The sequence below is a fragment of the Prenolepis imparis genome, unplaced genomic scaffold (genome assembly GCF_030444845.1).
Source record: "Prenolepis imparis isolate NDT839.2.m4 unplaced genomic scaffold, iyPreImpa1.0 SCAF_7, whole genome shotgun sequence".
In the NCBI taxonomy this organism is placed as follows: Eukaryota; Metazoa; Arthropoda; class Insecta; order Hymenoptera; family Formicidae; genus Prenolepis; species Prenolepis imparis.
In genome coordinates this window covers 9542312-9563038 of record NW_028141165.1, presented here as the reverse complement: position 1 = coordinate 9563038, position 20727 = coordinate 9542312, and the positions used below count along the sequence as shown (strand labels likewise).

Genomic DNA, 20727 nt, shown 5'->3' with positions numbered 1-20727 from the left:
ATGGAGCAAAAACGAAAAGTTCGTAATTTAATCATCGCTATTCTTCTAACAATCATCAGCAACCATTCCGTGTCATCAAGTCAGAATCTCTACATGATTGATATTGATTCCGGCAGCGATCAATCCACCGATTACATCTTGTTGCAGCCTTCGAACACCACATCAGTCTATGAAGATTCCACAACCCATTTACCGGTTTCGACAAGTACGGAAGTTCAAACAGAAGAAATACTCGAATCCGCAGAAACGAATACTCTAAATCGATACGCGAAACCATCTCGTCGCTATGAAGAATACAACAAAAAAGACGATGAGCCTGAAGAGCCTCCGGATCACCCGATACCGTATTCGAAGCACGAAGAGGCGAGAGACGTGTCCACTCGACCGAAATATGTTGCTCCGGGAGTCTGGGCGAAGCCGCCACCGGAGAAAAACATCTCCTTGGACTTTGTGCCGACAAAGTTGCACGCTCAGGTTCGAGGAGTTCGTACCGTGAAGAGATTGCCGCAGCAAGAAGCGATCAAAACCGCGAAAACCGACGAAGAGAAGCGCAACGCGCTCCGATTGAGAGAGGTCGTTACCAATTCGAAGGTCAACACGGTCTACACCGAGGAAGGATACGAGGATTCGGCGTACGATCACGCGGGACACATCCGGGACGCCGATTTTCACGAAGGATTCGCGCGTAAACTTCACGATCAAAGGAATAATAAACTTAATTCCTCGAGTAATGAAAAAAAGAAAGAGAAGCATGAGAACTTGGTACCCGATGAAGTCGAGGAGTACGAGAAGGATTATCAGGATCATTTTAAGGACGAAAAAGCCTCGGATGACGAAAATAATTTGACAGGATATGGCAGAAATATTTGGGAGGGATCCGAAATAGATTCTAAACTCGTTGCTGAGAATGGCATTCGGGAGCTGGAGGAAGACATCGAAGAGCATGCTGAAGAGACCGAGAGGAACTCGAAGAATTATCAAAACGCGCAAGAATCAAAGCATCGCGATGATGTCAAAGCTGTTAACGCGGAATCAGAAGATTCTCATGATGAAAACGATTTAAAAGATGAAGAGACCGAACGTGACGAGATAAAGAAGAAAAACTCCAAGTTCTGGAACGGAAAAGACGACGCTACAATTAAAGAGACGAAGCAATCGTCCAAATTGAAACAAAAAAAGAAAAAAAAGCTCTACCATGAGAATCACGAGACAACCACGATTCCATCTGACGAAACAAGCTCGATTCATACTAAGATACTCGCAAATTCCTACGATTTTTTAACAAACCCCTCGAATTCGCGAGCATATTCCATCGACCAGACAACCTTGCGATATATCGCTCCGACTGCGGCTTCGTTCCATCAAGTTGATGACCAGTCGGCAACGATCAATTACAGTCAGCTCTTCTGGAACTACTTTAAAACAAGGCAAGGTCCATCGACCACCGAGTCGTCCGTGCTCGTTCCGGACTCGACGACCATGAATTCGCGACCGGAAGAGCAGACGCCTATTGCGACCATCGACAGTCACGGTCCGTATCTTTTAATGACGAAGAGCGACGACGTCGACTATGTCAACAACGTAGTGTCCACAGTCGCGACGTTCACCAGCGTGCAGCCCCTTCTGTTTCAATCCTTACCGTCGTTGAATCCTGAAGACGCGGAATATTCATCTCCGACGAATCTTCTCGACAGTATAACATCCAGCAGCACTCCGGCTGTCATGACTTTCAACATTACTCAAGAAACTTACTCGCAAACAGCTGATTACCGTGAGAATCCTTTACTTGGATCTGTGCTCGACAATAGCAAGATCGCCGTTACCAAAAGCAAGGTCAAATATAAAATCGCGATGAGACCAAAATCGAAGAAGAAACCCGTCAAATCTGATACTCATCGATCGCCTTATAAACAAGTTCTATCGTCGTTCATCTCTACGAAAGATGAGAACAAGAAATTACGTGACGAACTGAACGCGAAGTACAACAAGATGCTGAATTACATTAAAAGCAAGCAAAAGACTCAATCTCTTCCGGAAAAGAAGATTGTTTTTCCAGAAGATCTTACTCTGATAAGACCGCCAACTCTTCAGCAAGCCACTTATTCGATCTTCCCGATCGATCGTCCTCCAGTGATTCAGGATCATCATTCGAGCGTGTCTATCGAAAATGAACCGCCTCGAGAGGCTAACTGGAAAAACTTATTGCAGGATCAAGTTTATTCTCAACCGATCGAATTACCATTGCATTCTGACATTCAGCCTTTTGCCTACATTCAACCGGTGCGTTTGATTTATCGCAAGAATCAGCTTCCAGCCACGAAGTTGCTGCCACCGCCGTTGTCGTTGGCGAGCACTTATGCCAATTATCATAACGATCGACAAAGCGACAATTATTCTTCTTATAGCGGCGGTAAACCGCAGCAAAAGCGCGATAATGCATTCAAGTATTTCCCGTTGGTTTCCGAAGAGAGCTGGAGAATGAGATCCAGGAGAAAGAGATCCGAGTTTCGCAACGTCGATGTGAAAGCGGCGGTAAACAATAGTGTGACCAATGACGATGAATTAGAGCAGCGAGATAAAGATACATTCGATGGGATAATTGACAAGTCTAAAGGAAAATCGTCGAATTCAAGAGTGATCGATACGCCGATAATTGATGTTCCAGATACGACGAGACTAGCATCCCCCGCGAAATCGAAATACGGCAAGAACGAAACATTCACGATGGAAAAAAAGACCGCTACTGTTAATGGTGAAAACGAGAACAGTAAAGATGCGAAAATAATCTACAATTCCAAGTCAGATGAAAAGAATTCAGAATCGATTCAATTGGCAAAAGAAGATGGACATGAAAGTGACACAAACGACAAATTGACAAAGAAGAGAAATGTTCTGCGGGACGAAATGCAATTAAGAAGAAACTTGAAGAGCACAAGAAACCATGAAGAACTGTTGAATGAATCTCCCAAAATTAATAGCGACGTTATCGATAAAGAAATCGCCGCGCGTTTTAATAATAACAACGAAACTTCGGCGAAGATCGAGGAGCAAGGAAGAATCGAAACTGAAGTTCCCAGCTTCGATTACATCGAAGAGCTCGCTGAAGACAGCCTCGCGGAGCCTTCCACAACAACGGAAGCCGTTATAGATTCGAAGAAGTATCCATTTTATACGAACAGAGATATACCAAGCACGTCCGCCTTGAAATACGTCGTAGATCCTAGTACGATACCTCGGAAGAGCTCGCGTGGAATGGAGTTCTACGACTCTCGAAACGCTTATAAGAAGTGCGATGAGGTGGAGCCTAATGTGGATGAAGCATTACCTGAGAAAGAGGAGCCGGATCCCGAACGAGGTCCGCATGAGGATCCACCGCGTCTTCGTAGTCTGGGAGAGAAGCTGGACTGCTTCAAGGCCAAGTACTTCGACGAGAATCCTCTCGACAATCCGCTGTTCGCCGAGAAGCTGATCCAGGAGCCGACTCCGCCGTCGGAATTGAACCCGGCAAAGTTCGCCTCGAGGATCATGGTGTTACCTAAAGAGAGCAAAGAGTACATCGTCCATCAGGCCTCGAAGAAGCCTGAACGCAGCGGTCGTCAGTGGCGAAATCGAAATCGACCGTACGAGACGCACGAGTCGATACATGTCAACTACAAGCAGGATCGACAGACCGGAAGAGACAGGAACGCGTATCTGCATACTGTGCGAGGTTCGAGACCTTTAAATGGGGTGCGTAGTGTAAAGAATCGAAAATCGAGGCCAAAAGCGTCCAGTACCACTACGCAGTCGCCGAAATTTTACCAGACTGCGTCTTATCAGAACCAGGTATACGAGGATGTGATGGGTAACATCAGAAATTTGGCAAACGCTTATCAGGTTTACGAGATAACTACCTTGCCACCGACCATGCAGATCCTGGAGACCGCCAGTAGCGAGAAAATGCTAAAGATTACAAATGTCACGTCGAATTCTTCCTCGAAGGAGAACAGTACATCGTCGTCGGATGTTATTGATGTTAACGATGACGATTCGGATGTTGCAAACAACACAAAATCGTCGGAGATCAAAGGACTGGTGCCACCTCCGAAGTATTCGGCTCCGCGAAAAACAAGTTATAGAAAGTATAGATCACCGGGTAAGAGAAGATTGTCCTTGTTGAGATCTTCGAATCTTCCTCATCGTATCATCGCTCATCATCATACCATTAAGATAAATAAGCGCAGCGCGATGGACGATGCTGCAAAAAATTCCTCTGAAAGTATAATTAATAAGGATGAAAAGACTACAACTGAAGAATCTATAAAAATCGATGTTGAAAATAATACAACCATAAAATCGATAGAAGAAGAGATGCAAAAAACAAACTCGACGCCTGAAATGCTGGACTTGAATGTCGAAGAGAGCAGACAAGGTCAAAGTTTATCGACGACTCTGAAAATCGACGATAAGAAGAGACGAAGAAACTTCACCAATAACAACGAGACGAGCGAACCTTCTCATAAAGTTATCTACACAATCAAAGATCGAGTCAGATACTCAAAACCTAAATGGGACACGAGAGGATTCGGTAAGTTTAACACGAGTTCGAAGACGGTCGACGAAGATAGCAGACGAAAAGAGCCCCGATATAATTCCTTCGAAAGAAAGAAGGAGCTGGACGATGATTGGCGAAACAATTCTACGCTGAATTCAACCGAAAGCACAGCTGGGCTCGAAAATACAACGTCATCGACAGAGGATGGAGAAAGCAACATAACCGAAGTTTATCGTGCAGAAGAATCTGTTGTGCGTCGAACAATCTACGGCAGAAAAAAATATCCAGAGCGAGAAGAGAGCGTCGAGGATGAATCTGCGGAAAATGCTGAGGATGAAACAGAAAATACGACAAACATGCATCAAGTTCGCGAGGACATCGACGAGGATTACGATTTCACGACAACAACGAGATCGACGAGTTCTTCAAAGTCAAAGAAAATTCAAGATCTACGAGAGTACTTGGAATCCGATCCACCGGGATACGCAGAAACATTCCCCGAGGAAGCGACAACATTATCGAGCAAATATCGCATAAATCATGAGGTAGAAGAGGACGAAGAGAAGCAGGGCGAAGAGACAGATTATCCGAAAAATGTGGCAAATCCATGGGATGATGATTTCTCCGAGAAAACTGAAGAACAAGTCGAAACGCCGATAAAGACGAAATTGTCTGCTCAAGACGACGATTCCGAGGAAATTTCTTCGAAGGAAGAGGAAGCTTCTGACAAGAATCAAACGTTTTTCATTTATACGAAGCGACCATCGTCAGCTGAACAAGAAAAGAATGACGAACATTTCGAGAAAGAAACGTTTTATCGTCCATTTCCATTTTCGAGATACAAATCAATGATTAAAAAGGAGAGTGAAGAGGATGATTCCGAAGAGGAGAGCGAGGAAAAGAAGGAAGATTATGTGTTTCCTTGGCACGTCGATAAAAGAAATAAGGAAGACAGGCGCGAGTGGTTACAGAACTTCGACAGATATGAATATCCTTGGGAGAAGAGAAAGAGATTGACAAGTGAACGACGAAGAAAACAGAAACGAGGCGATAGGCACAGAAAGGTGATTTCCGAGGATGACGAGGACGAAGAAGAGTCTACGAGAGACGAAAGACCTGTTTATTCCTGGGAGAAATACGATGTTCCCTCCAAGACTCGCATAAAAACTCGTAGACGCGATATCTCACGCAGATATATCGACGATAGTGAAGAATCTACCACCAAAAAAATTCCACTCACGAAATTTAGCAGCAGATATAATTCCAGTGACAGAGTAAAACCGTCAAAATCTCTTAACGCAGGAGAGATCAGTCGATCCATCACAAAATTTTTGGAGCAAGATGTAGACGATGAATTCAAAGAAATAACTTCGAAAAAAATCGAAGATCGCTCTCCTGCATTCGAGGAGAAATCATCATCTTCCCTAGATAGAGAAATTTCCAGAGAAAGGCTCGTACCGGAAGACATAACGCAGCTGCCAGAAAGAAAAAATAGACGAAGGAAAATCTCTCAAGTTGACAAGAATGTATCGAATGACTCGCGCTTTGATTCAAAAAAATTGAAAAGCGAAGGGATCATTGATGAAGAAGAGGAGGAAGAGCCAGTGGTGGAATATCGAAAGCTGAAGAAAAGTAACGTAGGCGGTCCAGAGTCGCGGATAAAGACTGCGAATCGGTTGTCCAACAGTTCGAAGGAGGCCTCTTCCGCGATTGAACAACGAAGGAAACATCGCCAAAGAATCTCGAAGAACAACTCTACAATTTCCTTCAATAATGCACCTGCCGAGCCTATTATTGAATCCGCCAAAAAAAGACGTAGAAAATCTCAAGCATTAAAACATCAAACGTCGGTTTCGCCTTCCTCGAGAATCGACCTTGACACAAGTAAATCGGTATTCACACCTGTTCGAAAGAGATATTCCAAGGCAGACGAGACTACGAAGACAAATATGTCGGATTCTTCCGAAAATAGTACTACGATTAAAACTGACTATTTTGAAGCTGAAACTTCGACACCGAAAACGCGAACGATCGAGCAACGATCGAGAGTCTCGAAGGAAAAGATCATCACGAAGACCACTTATCCGAAAGTAGAGAATTTTTATCCCGCGAACGTGACGTTCGATCACAAAGAACCGGGAGAAAAATTGAAGCCTAAATCGAGACGCAGAAAAAATATTAATAAAGAAAAAGATGATAATAATAAGAATTTAAGTGATAATGAAAAGTTGATAGAACGAAGGGCTGAGAAAAGAGATCACGATATTAAGTTCGTTAATGCAGATGAGATCAAAAGATCGACGGTATCAGAAAAATCTCGGGTTAAAAATAAAGATTCTTCCAAAAATTTTGGAGTAAGAAAGAATGAAGTTAAAAATATAAATGATTTTAATCATTACGATGAGATTAATAATAACAAGAACGACAGCGACACCGATAGCTCTCTAATATCAGAAGTAAGTTTGTCATCACAAAACAATTAAAATAATTCCAAATTTCAATTAATATATTTTATGTATTGGATTTCAAAGAATTACAATTATTAAGGCACCAGAAATTTTTTCTTCTTTTATACAAGATATTTTCTTAATAATAATTCCAATGTTTTCTAATGTCAAGACGATGTAACATTACAATATTAAAATTTGAAAAATTCTCAAGTCATTTATTCCGGATTCTGCAAAAATGCAATGAGCATCGGTGATGTAAGATTTATTCATTGAATAAAATTTAAAAAATTATACCACGAAACAATAATGCTCTCATAAATTATGTATAATAATATAAATTAATATGTATATATAATTTGTGTGACTAAATTGTATGGTTTTAGGCCTACGCAATAAGCAATCTACTGCAAAATATTCCACCCAATCGAATAAAAAATGTTCGTGCCGACGAGAGTAAATTGAGTAGAATAAATAGAGGACGAAAAAAGCAACATAGCAGTCAGGGAACGGAGAAAAAAGAAAAAGATACGGAAGAAAGACGGAGATTGTTATTACAGACCAAGTTTGTAAAAGATCCAGAGCGTAGACTATATTATTACGTAGAACGTAAATGATTACACAGTTAAGGAATTTATCATTCAATTACAAAAAAACATTTTTAATTTTTTTATTATAAAACAATAAATAGAAAAATGTGAGAAGAATTTTAAGATGGTCTTAGATAATTATATAAAATTTATTCAGCTCTCAAATTTTCATAATCAATTTTAGCTTTTTTTTTTTACTTTATCGTTTAATAATATACAAGCAAACTCGATTATATTCTTCAAATAATTGAAAATTGTGTAAAATGTATTTATTTCAAAGATTTTATTATTTATAAAAAAATAGAAACATTGTTATAAATTTTTAAAATTTTTACAAAAACAAAAATCAGAGAAAATGTCGCATACTTTCACTTTATTACAATACGTACAATATTTTTAATTTTTGCAATAGTTGCATATACAGGATATGTTATATTTATCACAGAATATTTTAAAAATGATGATATTGATAAAAATTCTGTATTTTTAAGCTAATTAATCTCTACTCTCTAGAGTCTAGAGAAAGCGCATTTTAGACATGGATGGTTAAATCCGGTCCAGCCGAAAGTGTTGTAATAGTTTCTTTTGATCGGTAATTATGTTGTATCTAGTACAGGATACTTTAATTATAAACAAACCTTACAGAAAGGTTGCATAATAATAAAACGCCTTATTCGTTCTTTTGTTGCTCACGCGAAGAAATCATGCGAAACATCGAAGAAATTATATTTTTTGTCATTTTGGGACAACAAAGAAATCTCGTTAGAATTGAAAAGTTTTCTGCTTGCTCATAAATTCATAGTTAATGCGCCAACAATTGTCTTTTTTTTTTATTTGATCGACGATACAATTCGTCTACTTTCGAAATTAAACCTTGGACTTATCTCCACGTTGAAATCTTTCCTACGGAATTAATTGTTTGATGATACAAGCATGGATATCGCAATATTATTACAATACTTTATTTGTTAAATTATAATTAATTATAATACGTAACTTATATTCTACGTATAAACAAAAAGACAGAAGAGAAAGAAAATTATTTCGCGGAGTCTTTTCTTTTAATAGTTTGTAATAATTGTTTTATCTCTATATATAAAACGTATAATTTTAAAATACGCAATAATTTATATATATTTTATATTCAAATATTATAATTTATCTCAATAAATCTTTTATAATAGTTTTATCTTACAAATATCTTTTATTAAAAACTAATTTAATCAAAGTGCTTTCTCTCATTACAAACACTCTTTTAATCGAATTGTGTCGGTTATTTTTAATTAGAATGATTTAATAATTATATCTAAGCACGGTTTTTATTAAATTAATCTTTTTTAACGCTCTCTCTTTTGTAACCGCAATATTTTTGTCAGCAGATATTATCATAACAATCATTGTAATTTGTGAGATTATTGACCTTGTTACATAATGGAGGCCCGTTTTCGAGAAGTGGATAGCCTTGATCTAATTTTCGTTGAACGAATGCGATAATCTCTTTACGCTTAATAAAAGACTTGCTAATAATTGTTCTATCCGCTTGCATCAATCGATTAACGAGAGAAACGCAGAGCAATTATGCATAATGCAACAATTTCAGTGCATGTGAATAGCTATTGCACTCTGCGATTTACCTTATTATGTGATTATGCATATGCAACATGTGCCCAACAAAATAACGGATATTATTTTTTGTTTCGCATTTTTGCAATACTGTATATATCGTTCTTTACAAAAAATTTAAAATGAAGTTTTTTGTTCGTATTAAATTATCGTCATATATTACGAGTAAATTATCGTCATATATCATCATATATTAAATTAATATGAATGTTTTATTTTGGTAAATTGATAAAAGAATAGAGTGCTCTTAGTAAATTAAATATATAAGAAAATTATTTTCAAAAAAATATGAAATGAAAAATTTTATCCCCCAAGAAAAAACTATATATTTCGTATAGATTGCTCTGTTATTAATATTATATTATATTTTATGTGCAACATATATTCTTTCTCTTAAGATATTCTGTAAATAGACTCTGAAAGCCACATCGACCATGTAAAATTACCTGAGATGCGTAATTGATCCATTTTACCTTGATCACATGTACAAATGATTAATATAGTCAAGCGCACAAAGAGAAAGAGAACTTTGTCTCGCATTACAATAATGGAATACCGTACCGGAAAGGAAAGGTGCGCGATCATTGGTGATCACAGAAAAGAGATATCAGCCGCTCGAGAAGGCATGACGAATATATATCATGAGTAATCTGTCGTTGTCAAATAAATTACATACATGCGGATGCAGTTCAAGATTTCTAGCTCGAGCTTCTTCTTTTCGCTTCTTTCTTTCATGGCTGAGTTACGACAATGATATTCGATATGTGATTAATAAGATACTAAGTAAAGAGGAATCTCCTAATTATTTTGACTTCTATAAATGCAAATTTAAGAAGGAGTAAAAAAACGTTCCTTGACATTTAAATGACTCTCCACGCAATCTGCATAAAGAAACGCATTTAAATGACACTCAATTATTTTATGTAAGGCGCGTTTCTCAAGATGTTCCTCTTAGAGATCATAATGATAATTGTCAAATTAACGCAAATTACACTGTCATGAGCGATGTATTTTCCCTGTCTGTCAAAAGTACTTTCCAAGATATATTTCTCTTGTTAAACACGTAGATGTGTTTATTTTATAAAAGTATAGTATATATTATGTTGATAATAATTGTATTACATTAGGTAACTTCGAGATAACAACAAGCATCCTCGCGTGAAAAAAAATAAAAGTTTGTGAATAATTACACACGTAACTAATTAGACGTGAGATTAATTTCACGTTAGTGTTATTTAAACAATAGATGATACGCATATATTTGTTACATATGAAAGTTTTCTTGCTATAAACGCATATTATTAAGCATATTTTTCAGATTTAATTTTGTCTCTATAATTTTTGAAATGACCTCTTTTTTTGTCATCATCAAAAAAAAATCTTTCGCTAATTAAATTGACAATTGTCACGAATAAAATGTGCGAGCGTTATTGTAATTTGCGTTCTTATTCATTAGCTTAGCTGCATCTTAATTTAAAAACATTGTCATTTGGATGCGCGTCACATCAGCCTCGTTAAAATCAAACGGAGCACAAAAAGAAAATGGTACCTTGTCGAGGAAATCGGTCCTTGGTGCGCAGGATAAGAATCACCACACCGATGTGAGAGGTTGACTCTCAAGGTTAAAGTGTCTCAAGATGATATAATATTCTCACACGCGCTTTCTGATAAAATCCTATAGATGGACGAATAAAACGCGCGTACAATCGAAAGGGAACGCACCGAGTCTGTTCTCGACCAACGTTTAATACGTATACTACGTCAGATCACGCAACATAATTCGATCTTTGCCTTTGTATCCTTTGTGTCTAATATCGAGTGTCGTGCCCTGCTGGAAACGGCGATATGCTTCCTGCCAAGGTACGTGAAAAACGTTTTGCAATAGAAAATAAAATTTAATAATTTCGAAAGAGTAGTCTCAGAGGATCGAAAGGATATTTTATAATTGTATTTGATGATAATACCTCAGATTTAGTGAGAGAGAAAAAGAAATGTTTTGGATAATGATAAAATTGAACGCGTTTAGTGTTATTATTATTTCCCACTATATATTGAAATATTGTTTGTTATATAAAATGTAGTGTTGAACAATTATTTAATAGAATGCCGATTATGTTGAAATTAATATAAAGTAATATGTGTATGACTAGCACCGTACATTTTTATCTAAAATATAAAATACAAAATGTGTAAGAAAAATGTTCGTTTATTTCTGAAATAATTTACTGTGGAAATATCTGACTGACAAGGAAATGAATGAAGACAAATTATATTTAATAAGAGACTGTATTTGTTTCGCAATTAAAATTTTTTGTTAGAAGAATAATTGAGTGAGAAAATGAGACCTTTCTGAGATATATTATCTCAATAATTATATTTTAATATAATTATCTCGATAATTATATTATAGAAATAATGTGAACAGATAGTTCATAATTGTGAATTATTTTATTTGATATAAAAATCAAGAACAGATATAATGATTGCAAAATTGTGCGATGAATATAGACTGTCAATGAAGCCTAAAACTTGCAAAAAATTGGCATGTAAAACACGACATGCTTTTTGTATATTACAATGTTTTTCTTCGATTGCCTAAATTGCTAATGTAACTGGATTCGAGGTCAAAAGCCTACGCGACACAAATCTCGCTTATTGATCGATATTAAAACATAACTCGATAACGATGACACAATCGTGATACACTTATATGTTTAATTTACGAGAAATCAGATAAACAGTGTTTTCATTGCAAGAGTTGCATTATTGCGTGATTACAAGAGCGGGTACATACAGTGAATTCTCATTAAATAATTTACTGTGTAAGAAAGTGAGCAGATTATTAGTTTCACTTATGTTTACTTTAGGCTAGCAATAATACTTTTAATTATAGGATAATGAAATGTATATGTAATTAATTTAATTATACATATTTAATTTCATCTTCTATAGATTTAGCTTATAAATTGTTGCGTAAAAATTAATATTAACCCCTCCAAAGGTTGTTATATTATTTTCCTGATATAAATATATTAAACACACATTAAAGTCAACGAATTGTATGTATTTCATATGCAGATTACCCTACTATTTGGACTCGCAACGTTGTTAAAATCATCGACAGCAGCACCGGATAGCGCAGGAATGGTAGAAATGGTGAACGGATTGGCGTACGGTAAGTCAGTCTTCTAATTCCGGATTTTATAATAAATACAAGAAAAATACACAAATAAGTGTTTAATCAATTTTAAATGTATTTAAGTATAATTTAATATTTGTACCAATAATTATTTTAAACGCAGATAATTTTATATGCATATATTTCATTTATTATACAAATATTTTAAAATTGATATCATTTTTAAAATACGGAAACACACTATTAGAGATATTTACAATCTATATTTTAATAATTAGATATTTAGATTAAATATATTTCCTAAATTTTGTATAAAATAAAATATCTTATATTTCTACAATATTGAATTTAATTTAAATCAGACTCCAATAGAAAGCAGCACCATGACAGCATTCTTGACTAAACCGTCTTACCTTTCATTCAACAAAAACAACTGTATATTGGATATATGCAATGATTTTGATGCACATGTCAAAAGCAATTAAAATAATTTCAATACATTTATTTATTTATTTGTTAATTAAAAGTATTTTAGACTAACAAGAGCTGTTTTGTAGAATAACATAATAATTTACACTATTTTGTGCATTTTGTTTTTCAAATTGAAGAAAAATAAGAAATTTATATGCAATTATTTATCTAGTGCATCAAAATTAGTTCAGCTAGCTAAATCATTTCCCAGGCAGAGATTAAAGGAATTATACTTTACATGTTTTTGAGATAAGCATTATAATAGCTTTGCATAAAATCTTTTTCTTGCAAAATAATCACCTGTTTAAAAAATTTATAATTTATATTTTTTAAATTTATAATTTACAATTTATAATAACATATTACTTTATTTTATATTAATATTTATTTTACATTTACAATAAATTTTATAAATGTCAAATTAATTTATATTATAATACCATCACACATTAATCTCCGCAAAATTACAATTTATGAAAATAAAATTTACATTTATTGAGACTTGATTAGAATCATGAAAGCAACAATATATTCAAAAATCAGGCAATTTGACGGAAGCCGCTTTTCATATAAGAAGTGTGCGGAATCCTTTATTAAATCGTGTTTTTAAAATTTTAATTACAAACAAGATTAATTTTTTATGATATTATGTTTAAGCAAAGTATGTAATTATATAATAAAATAATATATCTAAAAAATAATTATTAAAAATAATTAGTACAAAAGCGAATACAAAAAAAGGAAAGAACAAGATACGAAAGAAAATTATCTGTGCAAATGAAAGAATCACATTGTGCAATTTTTTTTTTATTTACTATTATTACAACTGCAAGAGTAACGAGTCATTTAATATAATGAGTATCAATTGCATCATTTAACAGGTGGGATTCCGTATGGAAGTGTAAGCGGCATGCTCGCGAAATATCCGGGATACAAGCAGATTAACACTCACAATCAGTTTCAAGCCAGACAATTGAACATTTTGAGTAGCACCCAGAGGCCGATAATTATCACACCGAATTTCCGAGCCACACGGTTGGTGGGAATTTCACCACGCCCTGTACAAATCTACAATCTTCCAGCAGTCATCGCTCCCGGAGTCGTCGGCACAATTAGTCAAATTGGCTATTAATCCGCCGGAACAACCTTGCCACAGTAATCAGACATACAATATAGTCAGACATCAGACATAAATCATCAGTCGATCGAATTTCCGTCTTCTCGCTGCAATTTTTTTTTTCAATGAAGAATGCATACTATCTATAATCTATAATATGTAATAGCAATTATATATTATAAAAAAAATCTCTTTCTATTGATCCAATGATATTTACAACGATGAACCACTATTAATATGTTAATTAAACAGTTTACCCGTAAATTATCTGTAAGTGTGAATAATAATAGTCATTATTTAAAAATATATTTTCTTAAGTTTTTCAATTGAAGATTGAAATTTATTGCGACACATATTTTATGCATATTATTATATACATATCATTTTATATCTATGCGCCCCCCATTTTCATTGCCATATTACTTATAATATTAACAATAACATTTATATGTACGAAAATACGCTTATCTTCAAAATGTTGTATTATAATTATTATATATAAATACAAGCAATTAATAAATTATTATTCTGTAAATATCAAAACTGCGAATACATGATTTATTTATAAAATCAATACAATTTAGAGATTTCAATGATAATCGAGAGATGAGAGAGAAATAAAATTTTATACTATTCACCCTGATATTTGCATTGAGGGTAAAGACACCCTGATGCTCACATTGAGGATAAAGACATTTAAGGAGAGAAAGTATAAATGACATCGGGCACGACGTCTGTCCCTTAGTAGTCACGAGCCGCACGCACGATGCATCACGCGTCGCACGTGAGTATTTTCGTATGTAAAAATCGTTCGTCGTACAGGGAACAACGAAATCGCAATCTTATAACGATTCGTGGTAGCGCGATAAATCATAAATAGCGGAGATTTTCTGAATAGATATATGTGTGAAGTGTCAAATTATGGAATATTTATCTTATAATTTATATTATCCTTTTATTACATTATCCGAATTCGCAAGTCATTGGACGCGCAGTTATTGTACGCTACATGTTGGGAGAATTTATATAGATGCAGATGCATATGTTGATCTTTCGATCGTAAATTGTGGAAGTTAATTTCAGCGTGATTTAATAAATGAACGGTTTGCATCGTTCTTTAAATTCATGGTATGACAAGTATATTATTATCTTATTACGAATATATTATTATCTTATTCTCTCGATATTACTCGTCTCTGATATATTGTAGCGTATAGTTTATACATTTTGTAATCGTTGTAAAATAATGAAATTGCAAATCGCAACTGCAAGATTGCAAGGAACTATTACACTTTATGCAATGTTTAATTGTATATATATGTATATACATGCGTTAAAAAATTTTAATTAAAATATTAAATGTGTTATAGATTTTTAAAATCTGATTTATCCATTTAATCATTTATTATCTAATATATTTATCGATTGTAAACATAAGAAAGTAATATCAAATTTAATTTCAAAATTTAACTTTTGTGTGTGTGTGTGAACTTTATTTATCATTCACATATTATACTGTCAAAAATAATTTATTTGCATGTAAATAAAAAATAATTGATTTGCATATAATGCTGAAAATAATTGATTTGCATGTAAGTATGGAGATTTATTTAGGTCATGTAAAAGAGCGCTAATATGCAAATTACTTGTTTAAACTGCGAAAAGAACTGCTGTTTCATCATTCACATTAAGCCCAGTAGGTCGGGCATGTTTCACAATTTGATTAATCTCGTCTTGATTAAGTTTAACTTATAAGTAAATTTATAAATAAACTTTTAAATCACCGAATTTAGAAATAAATTACACAGAAGAACTTAACAATGTGTCAAATGCATCACCATTATATAATTTTATACAAAAAATATAAAGAGTACAGACGTCAATTTAATTCCAGATTACGAGAACGGTAATTTATATCACTAACGCTGCGCAAAGAAATGAAAATAAGCGTGTACAAATTTATAGAAATCGATTTCGTGAATAACGACGCAATAAATGGGGATTTAATTCCCTTTTATAATGCGTTGGAGAGACAAATTATTTTTGCATTGTCAACTCATTAATTATATTTTGTAAAATTTCCAACATTTTATTTTACATGCATTTATGTTATATGCATGCAATTATTTTATCGCAGAAACGATCATTAATAAGTCTCTCTCTCCCTCTCTCTCTCTCTCTCTCTCTCTCTCTCTCTCTCTCTCTCTCTCTCTCTCTCTCTCTCTTTTTAATAAATTATATTTAGAACTTTTTTTATGAATCTGTTGAAAGTTTCTTTTTTCAGATCAAATTCTAACAGGATATATAAAGAAAGAGTGATGTAAAAAAAATAATATATAACTTGTACGTTAGAAAGTATAAATGAGTACTTCCATGATGTAAATTTTATATTAATGTTATAGTATGTGTCGGAAGTCGCGTCATTCACTTTTATGCAGATACCCACATTAAAAAGCATCATCAAATTATCCCTTGATAAGCATGTATTTTATAAAGTACAGGATAATATATAAGCGGTGAACATTCATACATAATATAAATGCATAACTTCTCTTGCAGAGTCTTACATAAACGAGAAGAAAATCACCAATTACAAGTTGTTGAATTTCTCTTCTTTTGAGGAAGTTTAGACATACTGAGAAATTAAAAAAATAACATTGGAATTAAGATATTCATGAATTACTTTCTCGGAATTTCAACTGCGAAAGAAGCTTCTTTTCATTATGTCGCAAAGATTTCTCTCCGCAGTGATAAATTAACTTCACCGGAAGTTCCGTATGTTCGCGAATAGCGTTTCCGCAATACGTATATATACTTTACAAAAATACGATCGATGTAACCGGCACATATACCGTTTCGATTCTATTATTATAAGAATCGAGTTCCGCACGATGTGTCGCGGTAATAAGCGTGTCCAGGACTGATATTTTGCGCGATTGTGTACGTCGCGCGTCGATGTCGTTTCTTTTTTCCGAGACACAAGATTTTACACAACCGCACCCGCCGTTGGAACAATGCGTTGATCGTCGGATTTATATGCGTCTTACGCAATAACGAATATAATATAATGCTGAAGAAAATCGCACTGGTCACGCTACTCGTATCACCGTTATGCAGCTCGTAGTTTTTTCACGAAGTCTTTGATATTAGACATTACTGTGTACAGTAATGAAGCGTTATCTCAAATATTTATTTATTATATTAAATATTTCGCGAGAAGAAATGTGTTATATCAATTTAATTAATAACGCGATTAGGAATTATTATAAAAAAGATTATTGATATTGAAAAGGAAATAATTATTCGAGAATGCATAAGTAGGACTAAAAGCTTTTATTAAATTACTTATTAATTTGTTAATCTAACAATTATACAATTGCATTGAATGCTATATCTTCTTCCGTTACAGATACTGATGCATTGCATCGCATTTTGGTGCGTGATAAACGGCGGTAGAACAGCAAGGAACGCAGTCAGTAAGCACAATGCTTTCTTTTTTGAGATTTATTTAAAAATTATGTGTTTTTATAAACATTATTATATACATATTTCAAGATTTGAAAAAAATATGAATGCGAGGATCATTGATCATTAAATAAACAATGTATTTTTTATTAAATCTTTTGCAAAGAGTTTGTAAAATTTAAGAGAGAGAGAAAGACGGAAAAATCAAATATTATACTCCAACATATTTTCTTCAAGTTCTGCTGCATAATTTTTATTCACTAATCGCTCTCTTTTCAACGCAGGTCCAGATATACTTGCAAATTTCGCTAAGAATGTAGCCTCAGTGTTGTCACCGGTGATATTGGGCGATATACAATTCCGCACCAATAGATCAGCCTTAAAACCCAATTTAAAGGTACCCACGGAACGTGCCAACTTGAACGACGAAGATCCGAACTCGCCTTCAATTCTGGATAATATAGTTGATAATACGTCAAATGCACCTACGTATTACGAATCGCAGTCTTACAACAATCTTTACGAAAACTCTCCCGAAGAATTCGAAGGAAACTCCGGAGCGAATGAACCACTCGAAGGATCTTTACGAGATGAACCATATCTGCGCCAAGAGCGACCGAACTTTTACAGACCTTACGATTTCTCAGCAAACGACGACAATCTCGAAGTGATTCAAAAATCTGCCGATATCAAGAATATCGAGCCGTCACTCGGCAACATCGAGGAATCGTCCACCAATCTACACTCGTCTTATCACGACGCCGGTTTTGACAAAGCAGCTTTCGGCCACGGACCCTTCGGACCTAAATCCTACGCAGGCTTCCACGGATTCGGACCCTACGGAGACTTTCACGGACATCATCATCATCATCATCATCATCCATATGGAGGTGAACCAGCAGACGACGAGGCGACTTCGGGGGAGAACAACGGAACTGATCATCGAGGTTACGGTCCACCCTACGGCTTCGGCCCTCACGGCCATCATCCCTATTCTTACGGAGGATATGGTAATCACGGTCCTTTTTACGGGCCCTATGGTAGAAACGGAAATAATTCTTCCGAAAACGGGCGGAACAGACATTACGGCCCTTACTACGATGGTCCCGATTTCTACGGACCCCCTGGTTACGGTCACCATGGCCATAACAATGGTAATAATAATAATAATAATAATAATAATAATAATAATAACAGACAAACCGAAGAACCAGCCGAGAATGGCGATCAGAATAATTCGACAAGAAATGGCCACCCGCATCATTATGGGCCTCCTTTGTTCAAGCCGCACCTGGGAGCTTTTCATCTTCACGGCCTACCATCCCCTTTCAACTTGCTGCCCTACGACCACTTCCACGGAGTCTTAAAGGGCGGCCCTGTGGTCGGGGTTGGCCATATTGGTTATCCTATATATGCTGGTCCTTATCCGTTTGGCTTTCCATTTCATCATCCTTATGGGCCTTTCTTTTACGGTAAGAAGTATCTGCCGAAGGGCAAGCCCTCCGACTCGGGCGAATCTGGCGAGTCAACGGAAGCGCCAGCCGGAGAGCTTGCGGAAAATGAGAATCCCGAACGGATCACCGCAGTCAATCAGGAAGAGATAGCGCCGGCTCCCAGCTCGAATCGAAGATACAAGATATTGGGGCAGAACGGGCTGAAACAGATCAGTCTGGTTAATTTCGTGAGCCGGAAGGTCTGACCTCTGGGAAACCTTGAACATGATGAAAAGAAGCAAAGTAAAATTACATTGTAACGGAATATAAAGAAATTATAATATAAATAATATATTAAATAATATAACATGAGAAATTTAAAATTGTTATTCTCTTTTCTTAAAGTAACTTTTTCGCGAAATACACACTGTTTGTAAAAAAATGAAATAATAAATTAAAGAAGAAATATCAAAGTATATAATTTTAATTTTTAGCAAAAATTTCTTTCTTTAACTAATAATGTAAAAGAGAAGTGTTATAAATAAATATACAGTTCATATATTTATGTTGTATATGCTATTCTTCTTCTGTCAGGTAAGTGACACGATTTAAATACATACTATCCTTATTATGCTGTGATAATAAAAAAATATAAATTATAAAATTGACTTTTATTCGCTGTCGATGCGACGTTGCAGAGATGATTTGGCTGTAAGAGAGAGAAGTTGATAATTAACGGGCGCACTAATTACGGACGCTGCGCGACACGCACATTTATATTTATCATTGGTTTCTATTACGATGTTCTCCCACGATTATAATATAGAAAATATTCTCATGATTATTGCTGGCCTTTATCTATGCAATTACTTCTTTGTCTCGACAATAATGTATGGGGTGTGCATGGTCCAGTAATTTTCGTGGCCTCCATAACGATTGTGCATATGCGTCGAGTTTACTGCGTATTGTCAATGACGATACGAAACGCGATTATATAAAAGACACGCAAAGTTAAACATTTAATTTGCAGACAATTATTTGCATTTGTCTTCTCGTATGAAAAAAGCTGTTAACAAATTTTAAACATTGTAAAATATTTAATTCATGTAGAAATAAATTACAGAAAATCCTATCGAAATCCTACAATTTTGAGTCGCAATAAAAACTTGTGATAATTAAATTTATTTTAGCAAATTTTGTACTTTTATTTTAACATATTATTTGTATGATTACACAATAATTATATTGGTATTTAAAAGTTTTTAATTATTAGATTTACAAATTTTTGAAAATGTTTCTCAAGATCTTTATGAGAAGATCGAAAGATTATAAAATAAATTATTATGACAGATAATTCAAGGTAAATGCATAACAATTTACGTAACATGCAAAAAATTCTTCGTTGATTAGAATATCGATCGCAGATTCGATCTCGTTTACTGAAAGCGGAAATAAGTTGATTCGTGGAAAATGTGGATAATCGACTGTGAAGGTAATGATAACAAAAAAATATACACATAAAAATGAAGGCAATCGTGGAATATTTATATCAATGATGTTTCATTCAATTGAGATGAAAATCGTACTTATTAATTGTATTCTTCTACATAGCAGAGATAAAATTTAAAGAAAACATAAATATCATACATTACCAATTAAATCGATGGGAAAAATAACAGTTTCAAAAATTATTTAAAACATTCAGTAATATTTACCAAACTTTTTTTTATTAATTACATTGAGAATACTTGTCATATTTATTTTCTTTTGAATTAATTAATTCTATGTTTGATTGGCAAATCTGGCTCGTATATCTCGTCTATATGCTTACAGATATGCGTACATTAATACATCATTATAATTCGGTGTCACTCTATACTTTACATATATCTTATCTTTAAAGAATTA

The 20727-nt window shown here is 34.7% G+C and overlaps 3 protein-coding genes and 1 pseudogene across 3 annotated transcripts; all 4 read left to right on the top strand.

Moving 5' to 3' along the window:
* On the top strand, positions 1-1282 carry LOC145938197 (uncharacterized; annotated as a pseudogene).
* A 440-nt stretch (positions 1283-1722) lies between these two features.
* LOC145938445 (uncharacterized) lies at positions 1723-7598 on the top strand. The gene is made up of 3 exons (XM_083042095.1): positions 1723-5984; positions 6021-6990; positions 7368-7598. Exons 1-3 carry the CDS (start codon positions 1723-1725, stop codon positions 7596-7598), a joined length of 5463 nt encoding a protein of 1820 aa, XP_082898221.1.
* A 3354-nt stretch (positions 7599-10952) lies between these two features.
* LOC145938950 (uncharacterized) lies at positions 10953-14265 on the top strand. Its single transcript, XM_083042900.1, has 3 exons — positions 10953-11054; positions 12273-12369; positions 13686-14265. The coding sequence occupies exons 1-3, from the start codon at positions 11040-11042 to the stop codon at positions 13934-13936; spliced, it is 363 nt and encodes a 120-aa protein (XP_082899026.1). The 5' UTR covers positions 10953-11039; the 3' UTR covers positions 13937-14265.
* Positions 14266-14678: 413 nt separating this feature from the next.
* On the top strand, positions 14679-19239 carry LOC145938685 (uncharacterized). The gene is made up of 3 exons (XM_083042451.1): positions 14679-14705; positions 17331-17397; positions 17671-19239. Exons 1-3 carry the CDS (start codon positions 14688-14690, stop codon positions 19083-19085), a joined length of 1500 nt encoding a protein of 499 aa, XP_082898577.1. The 5' UTR covers positions 14679-14687; the 3' UTR covers positions 19086-19239.
* Positions 19240-20727: the final 1488 nt, after the last annotated feature.

Coding starts and splice junctions, on each gene's coding strand:
- LOC145938950 (XM_083042900.1), top strand. Junction 12,370..13,685: donor GGTGAACGGATTGGCGTACG/GTAAGTCAGTCT, acceptor ATCATTTAACAG/GTGGGATTCCGTATGGAAGT.
- LOC145938685 (XM_083042451.1), top strand. Junction 17,398..17,670: donor AACAGCAAGGAACGCAGTCA/GTAAGCACAATG, acceptor TTTTCAACGCAG/GTCCAGATATACTTGCAAAT.
- LOC145938445 (XM_083042095.1), top strand. CDS start 1,723: ATGACTTTCAACATTACTCAAGAAACTTACTCGCAAACAGCTGATTAC. Junction 5,985..6,020: donor AGAGAAATTTCCAGAGAAAG/GCTCGTACCGGA, acceptor GCTGCCAGAAAG/AAAAAATAGACGAAGGAAAA. Junction 6,991..7,367: donor ATAGCTCTCTAATATCAGAA/GTAAGTTTGTCA, acceptor GTATGGTTTTAG/GCCTACGCAATAAGCAATCT.